At 37.6% G+C, this 21,707-nt stretch overlaps 1 protein-coding gene across 6 annotated transcripts in view; it reads right to left on the bottom strand.

Annotated features, from left to right (window-relative positions):
* UBE4B (ubiquitination factor E4B) overlaps positions 1–21,701 on the bottom strand; it is a 42,534-nt gene extending 20,833 nt beyond the window's left edge. For 2 of the 6 annotated variants that reach the window (XM_085299002.1, XM_085299003.1), the window contains exons 1-7: positions 21,543–21,701; positions 15,192–15,378; positions 9,316–9,451; positions 8,687–8,774; positions 5,644–5,788; positions 4,566–4,794; positions 3,957–4,130 (exon numbers count right to left, since the gene is read on the bottom strand). In XM_085299002.1, the coding sequence (XP_085155128.1) occupies positions 3,957–4,130; positions 4,566–4,794; positions 5,644–5,788; positions 8,687–8,774; positions 9,316–9,451; positions 15,192–15,378; positions 21,543–21,566 (983 nt within the window). In that variant the 5' untranslated portion in view covers positions 21,567–21,701. Of the gene's footprint in view, positions 1–2,738; positions 2,853–3,719; positions 4,131–4,565; positions 4,795–5,643; positions 5,789–8,686; positions 8,775–9,315; positions 9,452–15,191; positions 15,379–21,542 lie in introns of those variants that run through there. The other 4 variants (XM_085299004.1, XM_085299005.1, XM_085299001.1 and 1 more) reach the window with 3 other exon arrangements.
* Positions 21,702–21,707: the final 6 nt, after the last annotated feature.

The raw sequence follows: 21,707 nt of genomic DNA, 5'->3' as shown, positions 1-21,707 counted from the left end.
TGGCTTCAGGAAAAAAAACAAAAGACAGACAGCCCAAATACTGCAAACATGAAAACTAAACCCACAAGGCCAAAAACATGCCCAAAATGAGAGAAAAAATAAATAGAAAAAGTGGGAATGAACCCAAGGCCTCTCAGTCCCCAATTTGTTATCCTAACAGAATTCCTTTTTCCATAACAGCTTTGCAAGGCTGATTAAAAAATGAAAACCTTGTTTTACAGAAAGGAATTAAGAGAAGACATATTTGCCTAATGTAAAAAGTATAAAACCCTCAAACAAACAGCAATTACATGGATGATCCACAACTATCCCTCATTGAATGAAATCAGGGTATAGTCAGGATGAATTTAAATAAATGCTAATTTAAAAAAACAAAATTTAAATTGAAAAATAAGAGTATTTGTTTCCTTAGATGCAGCCTTTTCAAACTATGCTTGAAACTATGACAAACTGTCAAAGCTAGAATTACTTAAACAAGCTGTACAAGCAAGGTATACAGTCCAATCAATAAATCAAAGGAAGATTATTACTAGCATGTGGTGGTGAAATACATTAAGAAATATACCAGCTTCTAATAGCACAGAATATGTTTTTTCAGTTATTGAACTGAAATTAAACCATGCCAAATTTAGCTCTACTAAAACAGTTCTGCGTTACTATGAAACCATATATCTATTTTCTTCTCTACAGTCTCTCTTTCTGACCTCTTGGCTTCTCACCTTCAGCTTAAAAATTATCCTTGAGAACATAAATTTAGATTAAAAACTATTAATTCTAAATTTAGACATACTAAATGGTTTCACTGCTGCAGTAGCTGAAATTATTTCAATACAAAACTGCAAAAATCTCTCCTCCTTATATGCATTGGGTGCCTTGGTATTTCCAAAATGCAAGTTGTTGCATAATTGTACAGTTACTGCATTCATAATTTAAACTAAAACCTTATTGCTGTTTGCAGCGTGCCAGGACATAACATACAAGCCAAGACTCTAGAAACACAACCCACAAGAAATCCTGGTTGCAGGCTGTGCAACYCAATCCAACATTTGGGTTAAACTGTCAACAGCATACGAATCACRCTTGAATAAAATAGTGGGAAAAAATCATCCCAAATTCCATGTACACAGCCCCCCCTCTCCCTCAACCTGTGTTATCAGGTTATCTCCCTCAAAATCACCACAGTGGAATGGAAACCAAGAGATGTTACTGAAAGGTTCTCCAGTTACGGGTCTGACTTTGACAGTAACGCCCCAACATAACCACCAGTGCAATCACAGACAGAAGAGCTTGGGGGTGGTGAAGAAGGCACATCTTAAGTCTTTTCTCTGACACTCAGGCAGTAAGATTTCCACTCGTTTTTGCTGCAACTAAAATACTTCAAAGTGGATTAAAAATCTAAAAGAATTCTTTTCCTTCCAGTTGTTCAACAYGTATGACATCTTTAAAACCCTGATATTCCTTCCATTAGTCAGGTGTAAACTATACCTGGTTCTAGCTATCAGAAAAATTAAGGTGATCAGGCTTAGAACATCTCAGGACTATTATCAGTCATAGCTAGGAGCATGAATGTTCATTAAAAGTCCTCAGAATATAAGAGGACTACAATACTATCATTTTCCAGAGCTTTCCCCAAATGGTTCTTTTTGAATAATATATCTATTCCTTTCTGCAACTTGGGTGGATACAAAAGAACAGGGCATTTCTTTTGAAATTTTGGTGCACGTAACAAAGCTAAGGAATTTAAAATTTTAATGGAAAGGGAAAGAAAGGAATCATTTTCACCAACAGATAGATCAAGAACACAAATCACTTGGATATGATGAACAAGTTTGTAGGAGAGCTGCTCATTTTTCATAGTAGAAGCTCACTCCTAATGGGAAAACATTTCCATATAAGCCAAGACATTGCAATATTACTCTGTAATAAAATGTAAAACTAGAGAAGATCCTAGCCACATTGGCATTTCCTACAACATTTTTTTTCTTGGCACATCCAGTGTTCTGCAGGTTCTGTTATTTTGTATAGCCATCTGGCTAGCCTCCAAACCGAACTGACTAATATCAGTTCTCATTTTGTTTTCACATCTTAATGTCACACAAATAAAAGGCTTCTGCTGTAGGATTCCTAGGTCTTTATTTTACTGTAAGTTTTTCCCCTCTCCCCCTCCATTCTTGCCTATTCCAAATATATCAGCCTCTACCACCCACTGTGTCAAAGAACCGACAGTAATCCCCAAGAAATTCAAGTCAGGTACATTTTCCTCACAGGTTAAAGAAGAGGGCCTCAGTTGCCATAGCTGGGTAGAACACCAACAAAAATCACACTATTTGCATTAGCTGAGTGTCTGCCGCTAGATCTTTTCCCATGTTAACCTCTGTCATCATTTTCCAGTTTTTGACAGAAAAACGCACATGACATACTATTGGTTTTAAAATTACAACTACGTGCAAATAATAGTCCTTCTACTCATATAGTCAATGGGGAGCTCTATTGAAACATCCATTTCAGAAACAATGTTCATCACAACTAAAACGCAGTATGATTAACCTTTATCTTAAGTCATTTCATTAAAAAAAGCTGACTAACTAGGATTCATTATACACGCTTACATACCGTCTCAAAAATCATCCAAGTCATCTCCTTGGCTTTGCTTGTTTCCCAAGTTACTTTGAAAAATAGTACAGACTGTTAGTTCCTAAGCACCCAAACATGCAGGTTACATTCTTTTTCTCCAATACCTGGACCCAAACTGGACACAAGAAAAATCATCATCTTCATTTTCTTCATCACTACTGTCCTCAGACACATCAGAAACGGCAAGGAAGAGGAGGGAGAAAGGGTTGTCGTATATACTACCACAACAAAAATGAAAAAGCCCATCAGAGATTTTTTTAAGCCAAAGATGTACGCTATAGCTTTTCTTTGCAAATCTGCAAAAAAAACTTCTCAAAACATGCAGACAATGGATAACTATGTTAGAAAAACCAAGACTATACTAACATGCTCCGTGACACTACTATACACATATCAAAACACCACACACTCACAAACCAGAAGTTCAAAAATAATTTTTGAGACCTAATGAAAGGTATGGCTTAAGTGGAAATGTTTAGATCTAACTGAATAATAACTATTACAGTTCCAAGCTACTGAACTGTAAAGCAGCGATACCAAAACAGCGCCTGTTAGCCTTTCCCTCCTGCAGGGAATGGGATTCTAAGAGCAGCCAACAGAGAGAAAATGTCGTTGTACTTGGCTTAGCATAGCAAAACAGGCTAATCTGTAATTTAAATCTGTGCATTAGGTAGTTCATTCTAACACAGTCTAGCAAGTAACAGCTTTCAACAAATCAACTAAAGCCTTACTGAGAAAACCGACTGCAAAGCAGGAGGCCTATTTGATATACTATCTAGTAGTAGCAGCTGAACAGAAAGCTAATAATTTACCTAGAACAGATGTAGAGAGGAAGAAAAATAAAAAAAAAGGTATTGCTACTTTTAAGATAATTACATCCACCTCAAATGCTGGCAGAAGCAGTTTTAACATTTTGGCAGAGAGGATTTGTTAGCAAGTCAATATATGAACACAAACCAAAACACAGAAATCAACTCAGGGTAAGTAAGGTAAGCTCAGCACAAACATAAGCTCTTGCAAACTGCACGATTACGCCACACCCTCACTGCACACATCAAACACACTCTTTTGCTCTTGTGAAATACCTAGAAGGAATCCTGTTCAGTAAAGAAGAACGCCTGCGCAAGGTACTGGGTGAAGCAGTAAACAAAGGTGGACCCATTGCCGTGGGTCTCTGCCTGGACGTGATGACTGGCACGCCCGGAGGGCTAGTAGCCATGACTGGAAGACTTGGTGAACTGGATGGGGTGGAAATATTCAAGGAACGTGGGATGGAAGATGAAGAAAAGCCTCCAGAATGGGCAACAGTATATGGCCGGTACCTTGGAGAAGAGGGCTGGATCCCAGAAGGGCTTGTTGCTGTGAGGTGAGAGCTGACAGAAATGGAAGGCACTGATGTGGTGGCAACTGAACTGGCTGGTGGGGTAAGAGATGAACCAGTCATTGGTACATAGCTTGTGAAATTGATAGTAGGAGCTGGACTAGTCCCATAGAGACTAAACCAGTTAGAGGGGAAAAAGAAAAAAAAAGCAACAATTTAGGATATGCAGAAAAAGGGTGAAAAGTAAATGAGCAACAGAAACCCTTTCCCTTCTGATGACTCTTCAGTAATAGTTCTGCAGCTCACATATATTGTTTTTTTTTTTCACTAATGTTGAATAAAACTATCTATTTACATATTTTTAAGTTAACAGGCAGATTCCTAATGGATGCACGTTCAGGACACTTCTCTGAAGGAGCCCACTACATGGCCTTAACCTATCAAATATGCCTCTAATCACATCACTATAGTGAAAAATGGTGATAATGGAGGGAACAGTCATGTGAAAGAGTGATAAAATTTTAAAGTCTATTTTATTTGCTGTTCTTGGGACACTTCTATGCTTCTCTCTCACTTTACCAATCAATATTCAAGTATAATCAGAAGTCACCTGGATAACGAACTGGAACCAAAGGAGCCCACATTACAGAACATAGGGCTGGTTCCTGGGTTGGAGCCAGTGTTTAAAATCAGGCTTCTATCAGGCGACCGGGCAGCTGCAGCAATTGGTTGTGATGTAGCTGTCAGACTGGCAAATGGGTTTTCATCTCTTGACTGGGTGGACATCATCAGAACTTCCATCAAAATCTGTCCAATCAAGTCCTTAAAATCGGAAAACACTGTTAAGAGTAAAAGAATAGAGTTAATATCCTCATATCTCCTATTGTCTTCATCTATAGATTAGTTACTAACATTATCAGAGATTTCACCTAAAAAGGACAGTCATCAGCCTCCTCTTTAGCTAGAGGAATACACAAACTTATTTGTAACTATCATTCTGTCTACAGTATCTAGGCTCTGAAATTACAGCTACACAAAAAAACACACTTTTATGGAAAGTACAAAAGATCACGAACAACTTAATGTTGTTACTATCAATCATTAAAATTGTCTTGTCTTTCCCTCTCTACTATTGAGTTGAGCAACTCTGACCCTAAGGAAATGAAACAAAAAATGACACCACCACCACCCCACCCTTACAGACCCGCATAAATGAGCGATTTTCAATCTGGTCATATCTCATAGCTGACAAAATATATACAGTATACCTTGTTATAAGAAAGATAACAGAAAATTCTTAGCTTATAAAATGAACTGCTAAATATCTGTTACAATGCAAGACAGACTACGTAAAGTCCTTAAAAAAGYTTCTGAAAAAAAATCCAGCAATATGGCAATATCAGCACACTGGTCTGATAACATCACAAATCAATCAGAAAACTATAGCAGTTAACTACAACAGGAGCTATAACCAATCCATCTGTGTTTCCTTCCAGGTATTCCACTTTCTGCTACATCTGCTGATAGCAGATGCACTTTCCTCCCAATGCTGAAATCAAAGCCTGCAAGTAAGTGGCTCTGGCATCACAACAACGAGACGAAAAGCTTCAGACAAAGGCAGAGAACGCACCAGTTTTGCTCAGCTGAAGCAATCTCAAACAAACAATGGTTACAGCTCAGCTTCCTACCTTCCTTTGGGTTCTGCTTAAATTGGGCAGAGAGCGAAGTCAGGAAGATGACATCTCTATCTCGGTCCTTCCAAGAAACTCTGAAGATCTTACAGACCAGCTGTAAAGCTTGCTCCTCAGATACTTCAGACCCAGACAGAGGCTCCTTGATTAGGGGAGGGAAAACAACTTATTTGCATTAATTATGATTGTATCAGTCAAGTCACAATTTTATCAGATTCAGGTCTTTAAACAGCTTTACGCTAACTCTTGATGACAGATTTTGTGTAGTTAGGAAGGAATACAAATATAGCTGTCAAAATTTATTYGGGAAAAGGAAAAAAATGCAAAATAGATGTAGCAGAAATACACTAATCCAGTAGTAAGAACTTCCCCAAATACATTAGAAAACAGTATAAGAAGGGAAATTTAACCAAGATACTTGGTTAAACAGCAACTTGGGTTGCTGATTCCCTTAATATGGAATTAAAAGGTTTYTGCGCACATATGGTATTTTAACAGTTTCTTCTAAAAATGAAAGCACAAGAAGGGGTGAGCTTACAAGGATCCCCAGAATTTCTTCCCTTCAGTCTTTGTCCAAGGAATGGCATCTTTCACTTGGATGAAGTCAGGACAGGACAAAAGACTCAAGAATTTGCCTCATTCCCTTTTCTTCCAAAAAAAGGAAATAAAATATGCTGTGCTCAAAACTAAGTAAAAAGTTTCTATAAAAACAATGCTACCACAAATAATGGCTAACAAGGGTTAAATGGGAGGGCTCTTGCAATCCTAATGCAGCTTTGAGGATGCACCTGGGAAAACGGTAAGATACAGAGAAATAAAATTCAAGTAATTTCCCCTGCAATGTGAGTAGAGCTTGCATTTAAAAACATTTTCAAAGCATATGTGAATTCATTACTCTTCATTCGCAGAACCATGGCATGCAAGAATCAAACTGTCATTTTAAAGAAGAATTGCACTAAAAGCACTTCAAAAATACCTGCAACATAAAAGCTAGTTTCAGCCTACAATAACTATCATTGGAAAGTACAAGGGGAAAAATGTCTTCATTCCAAAAACAATGAGATAGCACAGATCCTTACACTTTGATTGGTGGCTGGTTACTTACCCATTTCAACTCTACTAGTTTCAATTTCTAGCCAAGAAGCTAAAATTATGTATTTAATAGGAGCACCTACATTATTATTGTCAAAGTCTGTAATCACGTGCATCCTATGACACTATACGGCTCAAAGCAAAAGTCACCTGTAACTTCGTAGTCTGTCTGATGTCAGCCCATAGTGGAAAATTAGAAAATAAATTTAAGATAGGATAGATCTATGGTAATTTTTCTTATGATGAGCCTTCCTAAGTGTAACTAGAACCAGTATTAGAATTGCTTAGATTCATTTATGCTATTCTTGTTTTTCCACATGTTAGTTTCCACATTTGCACCTTACTATGCTAAATAAAGGGATTATGACAAGTCAGCAACATAACCCTACGCTCGCAAAAGCAGCACACAAAACGGATAATTCAATGCATGGAATTTTAAAGATGAAAAATTTTCAGCTTGGAGATCACTCYACTGTGAGAGTTGGGAGATTTTTCCTAGACCAAAAGTGTATCTGATACTATTTCAAAAAGTATAATGTAGCAATACAAAGTAAACTTGTATCAAGTAATACTCTTTTCCTTCAGAGGAAGTGGTTGAACAAAACGTATGTTTTAAAAATAAAAGACGCCATTTGAAATTTTTCTTTAGATCAGTTTTTCTTTAGCTCTGACATGACATATGGTAAGTCTAGAGTCATCACAGACTTCCACCAGCTACTAGAATTGTATTATTTTCAAAGTTTTCCTCACAAACTATTTAATAAACTGGAAACTATGGTACATTAATATATTTGACATAATCACTCCACTAGTATTATACAGCTATGTCATATACTTTTACCTCTTCTAACTATTTATCTAAAAAAAAGTTTCAATCCAGATAACTAGGCAAGAAAAATTCTTGCTTTTAAATGAGAACTACACTGTCTCCTTTCCACTTACTCATCTGGAGACATCACAAAGTTAGAGGAATTGGGCTGGAATTGAGCCAACTTTGAAAAGCTTTGTTTCACTTTCCACTGGGGCCCCCCATTCAAGATTGTCCTTGATTCCAAGCTATTTATTTCACAGTAGCACAATGCAAGCTGTCTTACTGCCTGGTTTGCAGCTAGGAATTGACTGGAAACGATTCTGCAGCAGGCTTACTGTTACATGGCTTTAAGCCAGGCTTTTACCAACTGAGCTTATTACTGACAGTGCAGAAATAAACAAAGGCATTTAATGAGCACTGCAAGAATTGTAGAAACCTCTCTTGACTACACTGATGTACCACTTCTTTATAGCTTTATTTCACATGGACCTTAAAAATCAAATCACAGAAGAAAATCTTAAAAGTGAATCAAAGCTTCGCACCTGCTTTCCTTTTCCTACTTTAAAGGGTTTTAGCTCCCATCTAAACTTTGATAGTCCAGTACTCTTATTTTCTTAGAATATTATTAAGAATACTGTCTCCCCAATTATCTATTCAAAACATGGAGATACATGATTTATCAGATAACTCACTGCAAACTAAAATTCTTCATCATTCTTCCAATCTAAATCCTTTGCTCCCATTTCAGTTCCATCACCTGGGACAGCTACCCACACACAGTTCTGACAGTTTCTCTGAAAAACATCGCCCTTTTTGCAATTGGGGAGAACACAAGGCAAAACTCAGGAAAATTACAGACTGCAAACCTGGCAGCTGTATAAGGCGACGTCAGTGAAGGAAAACACAGTAACATAAGCAAAGGCAACATTTACTGAGTCTGAGGTGAAGTCTTCATAAACCAAAACTAACTTTTTACAGAACAGAAGTGTACATTACACTGACAACAAAAAAAGCAGCATCTTTAACACTAAAACACACAACCTGAAAGTTTTTTCCCATGACATTCAAGAGCAAGGTTACAACAGAGAGCCCACATATGCTACCCGGGAGAAAACAGCCAATACAGAAGGGACTAACCTTATCTGTCAGACTCCTTTTCTCTCTGCGATCATTCTCATCAACTTCCATATTTTCAATTCCTGAATCCACATCTACCTGGGACATGCTGTAAGCAGAAATAAGAAAAGAGCCCATGAGCTTTTTGAAAGCTCCTTTGCAAGATGCTGACTGAAGACATGTCACCTTAGGCAAAAGCAGTACAGAAAGAACAGATTCAACTGGAATAGCCATATCCACAGTAGCAGTTAAAAATCACTAGCTGTGAAAGGTATTTCATACTACATTTACTTTGAATTCAAGAAACAACATACTGTATTTCTTCAGTAGGCGATATGAAACACAGAGCTATCATATCCCATCTTTTCTTTTTTAAAAAAAGTAGCTGAATCAACCCCACTAGACATGCTCATCCTTTAATATCTGAGATGATCTTTCATCTTTTATCATTTTAAGATAGGAATTCCCATTAAAATCGGACTAAAAAAGCATTACAATGGTCTAAACGGTGTGTCATTTTAAAACATTTAAACCTATTGTATTAACATGGTTGGAAGTGACAAATAACAAAGTATTTTCCTCTGTGGGTAAGCGGTTTTTATTATTGCATGGTGCAATATTTGTCAGCTTATACAAGCTGCGTGTTTTACCTTTTCTCACAGGAGACACTATCAATATCCATGCTCTGAGACCGAGAGAGAGACTGAGATTGTGTTTCAAGGCTGTTAGATGGAGAACTGCTGAGTGAACTCACTCCTTCGCTGCTCTGGCTTCGGTGGGCTACTCCTAAAGAAAAGGCACCACCAAGATTACTACTACAGAGATGGGAAGGCATCACACAATTATTGGAATGGAAAAGGAGAGGAAGTGCCATTCTGGATACCATTTTTTAATCCATCTCTTAAGCATTCTCAGTAATGCATTTGAAAATAAACATTAATAATATTCATATTTGACCACAGAATCAGGTTCTCTACCTCCCCTTGCCAATCTACAGTAGCACTATGGGAATGCTTACCTGCATTATAACAGAGGAACAAAACTAAATTTGCAGCCATACAGTGTGCAGAGACTCGCTCCCATAATGAAAAGCACCAGAAAACATTTTGGTTTTAAAAGCTACATATAGGCTAAGTATGTGACTGATGTCAGGCTTTAGTAATACTTATTGAACTATAGCAAAATATATAAATTAGCAGGTATTTATAACAGTACTCAGAAGAAAGCTGGAGGGAAGAGTAAGGGACGCTATGTCCTTTTACTCACATGCTTCCTCCTTTTTCCAACCTCATTAAGTGAGAAATGTGCATCAAATCCATATGCTAAAAAGCAAAACCCACTGAAAATTTCAAGGTGACCACTGGAAGAGTAAGTCAACTCAGAGGTCAATTAAAAAAAAAATCATTGTACATGCAGTTAAAAATAAAGTTTAAAAACAAAGTCTAGTTTAAAAAAAAATGAGTCAATAATGTCACAGAARAGCAAAATCACTGTCAAGTTCAAATTTCAAAAGAGTTATGAACTTGTAGCTTCAGTTGTCTCTGTATAAAGAAATAACCATATATTTACTCTTCCCCCAACAGTCTACATCATGAGCAGATTATATAGAAATTCATTTTTATCTTTATGACTGGATTGACATAATATAATTCCCCCCTCCCATATCTCACAGCTGAGAGAGGCTGCTAATAGTTCCCTTCAGGCTGCTTGAGTRGCACCCCAATGCCATGATCAAAAGCAATGAGAAGCAGCTTCTCTTCCTCTAACAGGCAGGTAAAAAGGCTAAACTTGGTAGCAAAATGATGCTGCCCTAAAACTTTGCCAAGCCTCCTCTAAAGTCAGTTCTACCAGAATATGACCTCACACTGTGTGCAACTCAGGTGAGGCTATAAGGCTAAACTAACTGAAGTTCTCACATTTTTCCCACCAGACAAATTTTCCCACAATGTACTGGGAAATAATCRGCATTTTTCCTTGCAGTTCTGCACAAAAACAGCATAAACATCCATGAAGTCCTAACAACACACACTACTAAGTGTACRTCCAGCAAGTGGAAAGAGCAATATAAAACATAGCTTTGGAGTGTAGCTGATGAGCTTCAGGATATTACCAGACGGATTCACTTAGCATGAATACTTATTCAGAGAAGCATTAGATACTGGAACGGTAGGAGGAAAGTTGTCTGCATAATTCCAAATAATGCAGAAAAAAAAATACATTCAATAGCAATCAAAGCTGAATGAGTTGTACCAGCATCTGTAAGGAGATCTCTCTTAAGCAGAGTCTGTTCCTAAAATTTGTGCCTAGTAATACTGGTTCATGTCATGATTAATAATAAAACAGCAGTAATTGACATTATAGTTGCAGCTTGATATCTACATGCCAATAAAGAGAAGGAAATTTTACAGGAAATGATATCGCTATTCTGTCTGTTTTAAATGAAAGTAGCAGTGAACTTCATTCTTTTGGGTTCTTCTGCCTGCTGTTTACAAGACATTCCCCAAACAGTTTTAGGCTATAGGTAAAAGCGTAAACTAGACTGACAACTTATTTTTAAATTCCACAACTAGCTGTGTTTCAGTGTTACTACTGAAAAGCTCAAGCTTGTCTTGTGTTTATGGCAGTAACTCATTCAGAAGTTAACAGTAGCAATAGCAAAATAGAATAGATCAGAGTCATGCTCTTTGATACAAGTTGTTAGTTTTAGCATAGCCTTCTCAAAGCATTTCTAAGTCTTGAAACAAAATTCATTTTTATAGAAAAAGTTGCAGAAGGAAAAAAATCCCATTTAGAAGGCAATTTACTCAAGAACAACTAGATTTCAGCATGGGAAGAAGGAAGAAGTACTTCATTCTACCAAAATATAACTTTAAAAACAGTAAAAATGTTTTGTATGTGACCACTGAAGTTTCTAAATACAATGATTTAATCTTGAGTAACAAATACCGCTTTACAAGAGCTGCACGTGTATAAGACTAACTTGTTTTGGCTCATTTTTTTAAATCCACTTACGTGAAAGATTTCATACTTCAATGAGATATCTTATTATCTACATAAACAACATTCACACTAGCATGTGTTGCTTCAGAAGTCGCCTAGATGAAGAAGGATCTTAGGGTTACTGACATGAAATTTCCAGTGGATGTTGGACACTGGTCACTGAGCTGCACATGCCATGCAGTGCACTGATCAGAGGACAGCAGAGAGGCAAGACCTCCAAATTCTCCAGTCTGTTCTGCTTAGAAATTGTTGTTCTACTTCCTTATCTATAGAAGYGGTTTACGTTTAACTCCTTGAAGATTAGTCAGTATCCAGAAGACAATCAGATCTTCATATAAAAAGCAAAAAAAAGATATGTGATGCAAAATTAATTTGGTATTTGGAAAAGAACTTAACAAGCAGATTATCCAAACACCTATGGTGTTTAACTGAGGACATGTAAAAGTACTCCAAGGTATACTAAGACAAAATATAATGCAAATGTAACTTGCATCTACCACAAAATACACGCTAAATTTACATTTTACTTGGTTATGTTCAGAGCTTCTATGCTTTGGTTAACATGTTTATTACTGAATGATGATACTCAGCTACAGCCCTAAACATCATTCTCAAGCCCATTAAGCCTCCACTATAAAAATAGGAATAGAGATATTAACTGAGATCCTCCAAGAAAAGATTTCACTTAACCACCTATCTGTCAATATTAGACATTTGCAAAACATTTCACATAGGAAGCAGGGAAATGTCAAGAAAAGAAATTCTGCTTAACTTCTAAATGGGTAACTATTTCCTCCAGCCCAGGGATTCTAGGGATGCACATTACAACTTTGACTCAGGCACAGGCCTGAAAGACTAGCACAGTCCCTCCACAAAAACCCAAGGATACAGAAATATCAGATATAGCCTCTGAATTGAACAGAGTCAATAAAATCAATAAGGGTAAACCTATATAAAAGTAATTTTCAAAGGGTAACTTCAATAATGCAGTTCTCTTAGAGATAAAACCTAGCAGAAATATATTCTTGGTGGCAATGGAAGACTAACTTCAGCAAGGTATTCCAATATGCCTTTTTAAAAAAAAAAAAAAAAAATTCTTTCAGTATATCATCAATTTATTATAAAGGGTCAGTCTTCCTCAAGTCAAGCAAAAGGCACACTCCTCAAAGAAAAAGTCTGCTATTTGATGGATAAGGGTACTAGAGAAAACATCAGGCTAAATAATCAAGATAAAGATGARCAAAAGAATATTCTACGTTACCTCGAGGTCTGACTCCAACTACCAGGAAAAAGTAGTTCAATGGTTATACTGCAGCACTCATTAACAGGTCTGTTCAAACCAACTGTCCTACCTTGTACCTTTTAACAACAAATTTTCCAGAACTCACTGGCATCTGCACTTTGCTGGATCAAATAAAACACTTGACACTTGAAATTACAGTCTTCCCTTAAAAAAAGGGAAATAAATCAAATGGAAGCACAACAGCAGGCAGAGACGAGCAAAAATTACCAAGACTACATAACCAGCACATCTGACTGTCATTGATATATTATTTTTAGGCTCTCCAATATATTTTCAAGATGCACACAAAACATCCATTGGAAATGTGATAATTATAAGTCTGATCTCACTATGACATGCAACTTCTTACAAAATGGAATGCTTACAAGGACATTATTTTGCTGGAGCTGTTCTCTGCATGTCCAAGTGAATTAAAATCCTCTGCAGTCATTTTAGTCTACCTCTGCAAAGGAACTCCTGCAAACTGCACAGCGTTTGCCAAGTCTTCACTAATGCTAAATAAATACAGCAGGTAATCAGTTGTAAACACTTCCCTAATTCCCTAATTTAACCATATTCCTTATTCTGGTGTGAAAAAATGAACATTATCAAACTGCTGCAATGACTGGCACTGTAGGAAGCACAACACTACACTGTGACTAGGTACCTTCTGTTTCTGGCCATCAAACAATCTCGTCTGTTTAATTAAGCACTGTCTAGTGTGGATGGATGAATTCATCAACAGAAGTCTGTAAAGGCTTCACTAATCGACCCCTTTAAACAACAACAAACCCAGAGGCAATACATGAACATTTCTACCTTCAGGTATGCATTTCCACTCCTCTTGTGTCGGCATTAGTGTCTATACAGTTGTGCAGTCAAATTGATTAGGACCTCATATTTTGAGAATTAACCATTTCTTTTCCCTGGGATAGTTTCGCCTGGATTAACTCCACCATCTATCTCACCACACAGCTGCTGACAGCAGGAGAGGTGGTGAGTAGCGCCTCTTTCAGCCAGAGACAGACCCAAGATGGATTAAAATAGTCATATAACCACAGGCTGAGTCAACGCTGGAAGCGAACTCTGCACTAGTCTAAAAAGTCACCTTTGCTTCTGAGTTGCTATCTGTAATCATGAGAACAACATGCAGTGCTATATTCCACTACAATGAGCTTTTCCCCAAGAAATGCCTTTGATATTTTTTCTTTGGCCTGGCCTGGGTACAGAGCAACAAGATAAACAGGAAACAGTTAATTCTACATAGTTCGGAACAGCACCGTAAATAATAAAATTAGGAGATATCTAGTCTTCCGGCAGCTTGTAAATTCATGCACCCTTGTTGAAAATAATCTTAACATATTTACTGTGAGATAGGTTTTGTGAAGCTCAGATGATTTACCAACAGAAAGCATGCAATGTTATTCAAGATTGCAGATAAAGATAAAGATAACACCAGAGAAACATGCCAGCCTGTTTTAATTTCCAAGATATAAAAGTTCAAAATCAATTTTAAGGTCAAAAGTAGTATTATGCATAAAAATATCATGTTTTTGCCTATCAACATAGCAACCCTTCCAAATTCCCATGCTTTCTGCATTTGTATAACTTTAGTGCATCAAATATTATCCCTATCTTCTGAAACAGCTACCATTCATAAATCTCCTACTTGTATTCATTACAGTAAATACTAGAATTAGTAATACTTTTATTTTCCAAAAACATTGCAGAGTTGCACAAATGAGAAAGCAAGTTCTATAGTCTTATATGGACAACGCAGTCACAATTCACACTATTTCTAATTGCACCAAACCCTAGTAATTAAAGATCAGAAATGAACCGGGGACTGATTGCTAAAATGTATCTAGAAACCAATCAGTAAAAACATGTGTTGCAAGACTGAACTTTTTTTTTCTTTCCTCCTTGATAGATTAGCTTTCTTTTCAGAATATTTTAAAACTGTACTACAGACTTCAATCAATCTTTAGTAACCTACATTTTAAAGTACTAGCCTTCATTTACAGATACTCAGAAAACAATAGTATCTAACCATTTACAGTCTGCAAATGAAAACTAAGGTACTTTCATTCATCATTTTAAAATGTTTGTTTCTGTTGTTACTGAAAGTAATTTGTGAGAGAACACAAGCAGTAGTCTTCTTGCCATAAACAAAAGGAGTCACATAATAACTTGCAGTATACACGCACACACAGACAAATTTTTGCTACTTTAATGCCAACCTACCTGATGCACCAATTGGAGAGGTAGCTGGGGTCATGCTATGGACATTTAGGCCTAGACTGTGGGATGGCCCCGGGGCTGGTGCTACTACAGATGGTCCAGGTGGGGTCTCTCGCTGGGGTGATGTCAGTGGCGTAGTAGGCTGGGAAGATGGCCCACCTGCCAGCCGAGCAAGGCGCCTTCGACGAATCTGTGCAAGGGAAATAAAGTAACAGCAAATCCACGTATCTGTATACATACACACATGTATATTACATATACACACATACACACACACACACACACACACACACACTATCTCTCTCTTTGGTCTTTCTAGACGACATGCATACCTACTCCCATGAAACTACAAACACAGAAGCATTTCAGGATAACCTGCTTACTGGAGCTGATCCTTAAGGCCATTTCTGTGCTCTGTGTGACAATGTTAAAACATCTCTGATGTTTGTATTTGAAATACGTATTTGCTGCCTTGGAAGACCATTTCCGCTTGAGAACTCYCTTTGTCCCTCAAATGGTTGCGTAAGCCAAGTTTAACTTTTACTGTTCACTCCTCTTGATTTATTTTGGCATTTGATGAAAAAAATGCATTAATCTGATAAAGGGACAATATTAACATGACTTTCAACTTAATTTCACAGCACATAATATTAATAAAGAAAATCCAGTTGAAAGTTATTTAAAAGGAAAAAGGTTTCCCTCTGAAACCTTCAAGTTATCTGCTGGACAGGGGCATTCTGGGAAGCAACAAAAGACAGTAAATAACATCCTCTCAGCACCTAGAGACACTGCACCAAACATAGTTTAAAGATTAGTTTTCACATGTTACCAGCAACAAGATAGAGAAGCACCTGTCTTCAAAAGACTATTCTTAACAGATTTATTAAACTTAGTCTGTGACAGCGTCATACTAATACTGTATATAAGAAAGAAATGGATAGACAAAAAAAAATCTATAAAAGCTATCATTTATAACCATGAAACTTGAAGCATGTAAAGCAGAAATTATCCTCTGCCTCAGAGGATCGAATTCCAAAACTTACACCTCCAAGTAAGAACAGACCCATCACAAAACAAGAGTATCATATTTGAGGGTGTTCACTCCCTGCAAAAATAAGCCAGTCACATTACTTCCTATTTGTATTCTGATACAAAAGTGTTGAATGTAATGTATCATTTTTCATTTCTGCACATAATCCTGAAAAGCTACCAAGCAAGCGAAAGAACACATAAAAGGTATGCGTCAATTCAATGTCTATGTCACATTACTACAGTAATTTTTAAGGGCCTGTGAAACCTTCCCCAACAGGAAGATGACCAACAGATCAAATTAAATCAAACTTCAAGAACTGTGGAAAAAATGTGTCTGAAACAACATCTTCTCCGTGACTGGTGTCACCACATGAATATGGAAGACAGCGAGAAAATACATCCTTTTTTTGTTCTTAGAGGAGGGGGGAAGAGAGAGAGAAAAGGCTACGAACAGAACATCTTAATTCCTCTTCCTTGTAAAGCAGAAGGGACATAAATACCTTGTTTAGTTCTGCTGTAAGCAGAAACTGTTATTGGCTTCCCAGTAAAATTTAAGGTAATTTTTATCCACAACTCTTTATCTGAAAAACTGTAAAAGTATTTCAGTTCTCAAAAGAATACCTGAAAAAACTTCAGCGTCACATCCCCAAACCTGTGCTCCCCACTGCTTGCTCAATTGAAATGAAGTGTGTATAGTTCACAAAGCTGTACCAAAAAACATAATCCGCAAAACCACTTAGTTGAATTTGTAATCTAATTGGAGGCTGAATTAGGGTTTTAAGAGCTGCTTCTTTATCATTCAGTGAATCCAGAACCATGTTTTTCAGATACAGAAGTGGTAGGCAGGAATGGGGAGAAGGAGACACACACACCCCTCTCCCAAATATGCACAGGTGGCTGAAAGAAAAAGACAAATAATAATTCTTTAGCAAAAAAACAAGCGTGATGTGAAATTGCACAAGTATTCATGTTTATTCCTGCTAGGTATTTCTTCCTAACTTCAGACTGGGAGCTATGTAAGGAGAAAGACATATGCGTATATACTCAAATGTTAATCAGCATATTTACCAATGTATTCTCAAACCTAGTGAAACCCTGATTACTCAGAACAAGGTCATATCCCTCACAGCCTATGATTTGCATAAAGACCCTCTTCATCATCTCCCAGTTTCAAGCAGATAATCAAGGTCTTTTGTGCCACTTAACACTCCTCCACTCAACTGGTTAGACAACATCAATGCAGAAGTAACGTCAAAATCAGCTGTAATCATTGCTGTTGAAACCAAAGGACGCTAAGTTGAACTTTCTGGCTTGTGTTTGCCACTCTCTTAGTCCACCAATCATCTATCTTGCTAGGGATAAACATTCAGAAATTAACCTGCCCTGAAAAAATTTCCAAAAAGGGGACCCAGTAAACAAACTTGCACAGACACAGCACAGTGTTCTTTACTAAGCTGCTTTTAGATAGGATATAGGATATAAAACAAATAGAAGATTTCTCCCTAAACCTTGAAGAATGATAGGCAAATTATACTTAGCCTTTATACTGCCGAACAAATTAACATAAGATATAGACAAACTCAGAATATTCGCACTGAAAGAGACAGCTTTCATACCCGAGGATGCATCTAGCCATTGTTAAAGGATCAGTTTTGGTTTTGGATACCCTAACTTGTCATATTCTTCTAGGTTTACCTAAAATTATCATGGAATTCTGAAATTGATCTAAAGATTTCCAAGTAGTTTTAACTAAAGTTTTTAAATTAAGAGACATAAAAGAGGGAGAAACACAAAGATACTACACTATAAAAAGCAAGAGAGTAAGCTGAAACAGAAGTCTGATGCTAGACCATAAAATCATACATATTTTCTGTCAGGTTCATTCACTAGTGCCTGAAGACTAAATAGCATCAAGGTGAGAAAAGAAAGATTGGCCTTATGCTTGGGGATGCAAGCAGGGACTCAGGAGACACAGCTTGTTTGCACAACACTAGGCCCCGACCTGTTGCCTTCACATAGCAAATGATACATATGTAAGAACTGTGGGAGGTCAAAGTGATCTGCTCTCACTTTAGACTGAATTACTATCCACATCAGCATGAACAAACAAGCAGCTTGTTTTTTTTTTTTTTTTTTTTTTTTTTTTAATATTTTGTTAAGAACTTTTAGGGTACCTCAGTAATACCCAACTCCAGATTTCAGCAATAGCTAGTTGCAATAGTGACATATGACAAGCTATTGTGTGTCTTACATAATATTGACAAGTTATTTAGCACTAATTACATAAGGTCTGGAACAAACAATGCTTATCCTCCCTACAACACGTAATTCCATAATATATAGTTTAAATGATTAATGAAAAAAAATCCAATGGTTGAATGGAAGAGGTATGTTGTTTACTAGTACAATTTAATCACCTAGGCTCACAAACCTTCAGTTGAAAGATTTTAAAAAGTTAACCTTCAGTTAAAAAAAGTATTTCAGTATWAACACTTGCTTTGGTGGCAATTACRCAGTGAGATTCTAAGGAACAACTTCTACTTTCATCAGCAAAGAAGAATTTCAAATCTGGATAACAAAGGGTCATTTGAATGGATGGCCTTATTTGTCTTGTATCTATTAAAGCATGCCCAATTAGCTTAAGAAATGCTTCATTATATGATCACACTGGTCACAGTCTATATTCAGAAAACACAGCTTTGYAAACTACTCAAAAAAAGTGTACATAAATGTTAAAAAAATGCTAAGTTTGCTCCATTCTTCCACATTTTATGTCTTATTTGGTTTTGTTTTTTTTCTGTGGAGTCCCTCATCTTTTACCCACAACTCAGATTTCTGACCTGGTTCTGATTCTCCTCTCATTCTTCTGTTTTTTTCTGCTTCACATTTTCTTTACCTCTTTTACATAGATTTTTAAAAAGGGAGGATTTCACAGGGTCTCACATTCTTCTCAGGGTACTACTGTCCCAGCTTCTGCATCAGCTCTTTAGCATCCCCACAAAGAACAACAGTGCATATCTTAGGCATACACTTGATTGAGCAAACGTCAGTCCCTATCCCCCAAAAGCACAATCATGGAAGGCCTTTGATTTTAAAAGTCCATATTAGTGGACCCAGAAATATTCAGACTTAAAGCCTTAAATCAAAGGTGAGAGTTTGTAAGCAACCAACTAAACCAGTCAATTAATATTGCTGATGGCCACAATTTTACATTAAATAGTTGCAAATTCAGAAAAAAATAAACATAGTTCTAATACAATYAAGGAGATTTTTTTCCAAGTAACATATTTAGTGCTCTTGGTGAGTGATTTATGTCATGGAAAATAATTTTMCTTTCACATCTTTCTGGTAATAGTGCAACTACAGGCAAAACTGCCATCTTTTTTCTCACGGTTTCTAAACATAGTGATTGTTCATATGACAAAATCTTATATATTACATAAATGCAAGACCTTAGAATACACAGCAAAGAAAGAACTATTAGGGTTTTGCTGTATCACGTGCTAAAATTCACACACATGAAAAAATGAATATTCCCTTCTCCTGTCCTAAAGATTTTAGTACGGACTGTAGTGAATGCCAACTTCAGATGCTTTTACAAAGTAAACACTGAGAAAATTTCAGTGAGAGAAGAAAGATGTTGAGAACAATCGAAAATATTCTCTCAAAGTTAAAGTATATTCTGTGGCCTCAAAACCAGTATCAACTGTAACTTAAAAAAAGTTACAGATAATCCAGAAGATAAGAAGATAATCCAACCTATCATAGCCTTGCAATTACCTTCAACTTTAGTTGACTGGTATTTTCCTTTCAGTCTCTATCAAATAAAGAGTTTTTCCAGATAGGATAAAAAAATTATTTTAGAATGCTATTTTTCTGTACAGTTCACTTTGATCCTGGGTCCGCTGCCCCAAGGAATAGTAAAGTGGAAGTGTAGAAGGACATTAAAATAAACTTGGCCTTTTCTCAGTCTTTTTCAATGAGGAGTCTAATAGAAAAAAAAAAAAAAGACAGCATAACTCTCTTAAAATGATATATCAAGATTATGCTTGTCTCAAGCAGTAACCTAAAGAACCAGTCAGCTTTGATCCTAGCTAAACTGTAGCAAAAAGACATAGGAAAACTTCAAGTCAGTTGCAACAAACACTTTGCCAGAAAAGGTAAATGAATCCCTACTAGAGGGCTCCTTTTATGCAACCTCAGTTCCATGATGCAGCGTTTTCAATGATGTCAGTAACTTACATGAGCAGTGACACAAACAAGCTTACATAGGTCAAATAACTCTGAAATTTAATCACAAAACACCTCATCATCAGATGCAGGGTAAAGGAATGGTCAAAATAAACACTGTAATTATGAAATATGTCTACTAGACATGCTTTTTCACAGTAGGAACATCAGCATCTTCCCCCACTGTCCCCAGTATGGGACTTTTACTTCTTTTCTCAATGCTTCCAAGGTATATTAAGACCCCCATAAAATAAATACCACAAAGTTCTTCCTCATAGTTCAGGCTGCAACAGAGCAGGACTGCTAAATCATAGTGTACAAAGTAATCAAAAACATTTCAGAATACAAACCTGAGTAACAATAGCAGCCGCCTTGCCCTACAATCCAGCCGTAAGATACAAYATAGAATAAAAGTCATTTTTTTCAGCCATACCTGGAGTGTAAGTGCAGCAATAAGTCTATGCTACAGCTGGTCGGATAATCATGTATTACATGTAATACAGTTTGATATGGAAACGTGTTTGAAACAGATGAAAGAGGCTCTGAAGTTGTACATAAGCTGGATATTACAGCGGGACAGCGGGAAACTCCCGATATCCTGATTGCTACCTCTGTAGAAGTCATCTGACAGGACTTTAATAAGCAAAGCGTGAGGTCTTAGCCTAAGAAAAGCAGAAAAACATCCTTCCAAGGGAAGGAACAGCCTGCATTACCATGTCAGCTGCCTGTTAATTACAACTCACCTACGACTTTAAAATGAAACAAAAAARGATAAAAAAAGAAGGTAGAYCAAAGCAAGACTCAGGAAACAGGCAAACCCGTTCCAGCCCGCGTCAGTAAGATGTGTTAGAGGCAGGGCTCGACACACACCGCGCGGCTCGGCGCAGACCCCGGCAGAGCGAGGTTTTGCGCGTTTCACCACGCGGGCGCGGAGCTCTGCGCGGGCGGGGCCGGGGCGAGCCCGCCACGGCCCGTCCGGGCCGGGCAGAAGGGGCAGGAAAGGGAGGCCGCGCCGAGGCGGCCCCGGGAAAAGTTTGTCCGCGGGGGCAGCGCGGGGGCGGGGGCGAGGCCGCGGCCTCCCCGGGCGCTCACCTCGTCCGCGCTCAGCTCCTCCATCGCCGTCCTCTTAATGGTGACCGGGGGGAGGGAGCCCCGCGGGAGCGCGTCCTGCCGCCGCCGCCGCCGCCCCCCGGGCGCCTCACAAGGGCATCACCGGGCCGGCGGCGCCGCTGCGCCCCGCCTCGCCTCGCCGCCCCT

The sequence above is a fragment of the Rhea americana genome, unplaced genomic scaffold (assembly GCF_003343005.1).
Source record: "Rhea americana isolate MKP2758 unplaced genomic scaffold, rheAme1 scaffold_143, whole genome shotgun sequence".
Classification (NCBI taxonomy): Eukaryota; Metazoa; Chordata; class Aves; order Rheiformes; family Rheidae; genus Rhea; species Rhea americana.
This window is presented reverse-complemented; position numbering and strand designations above follow the sequence as displayed.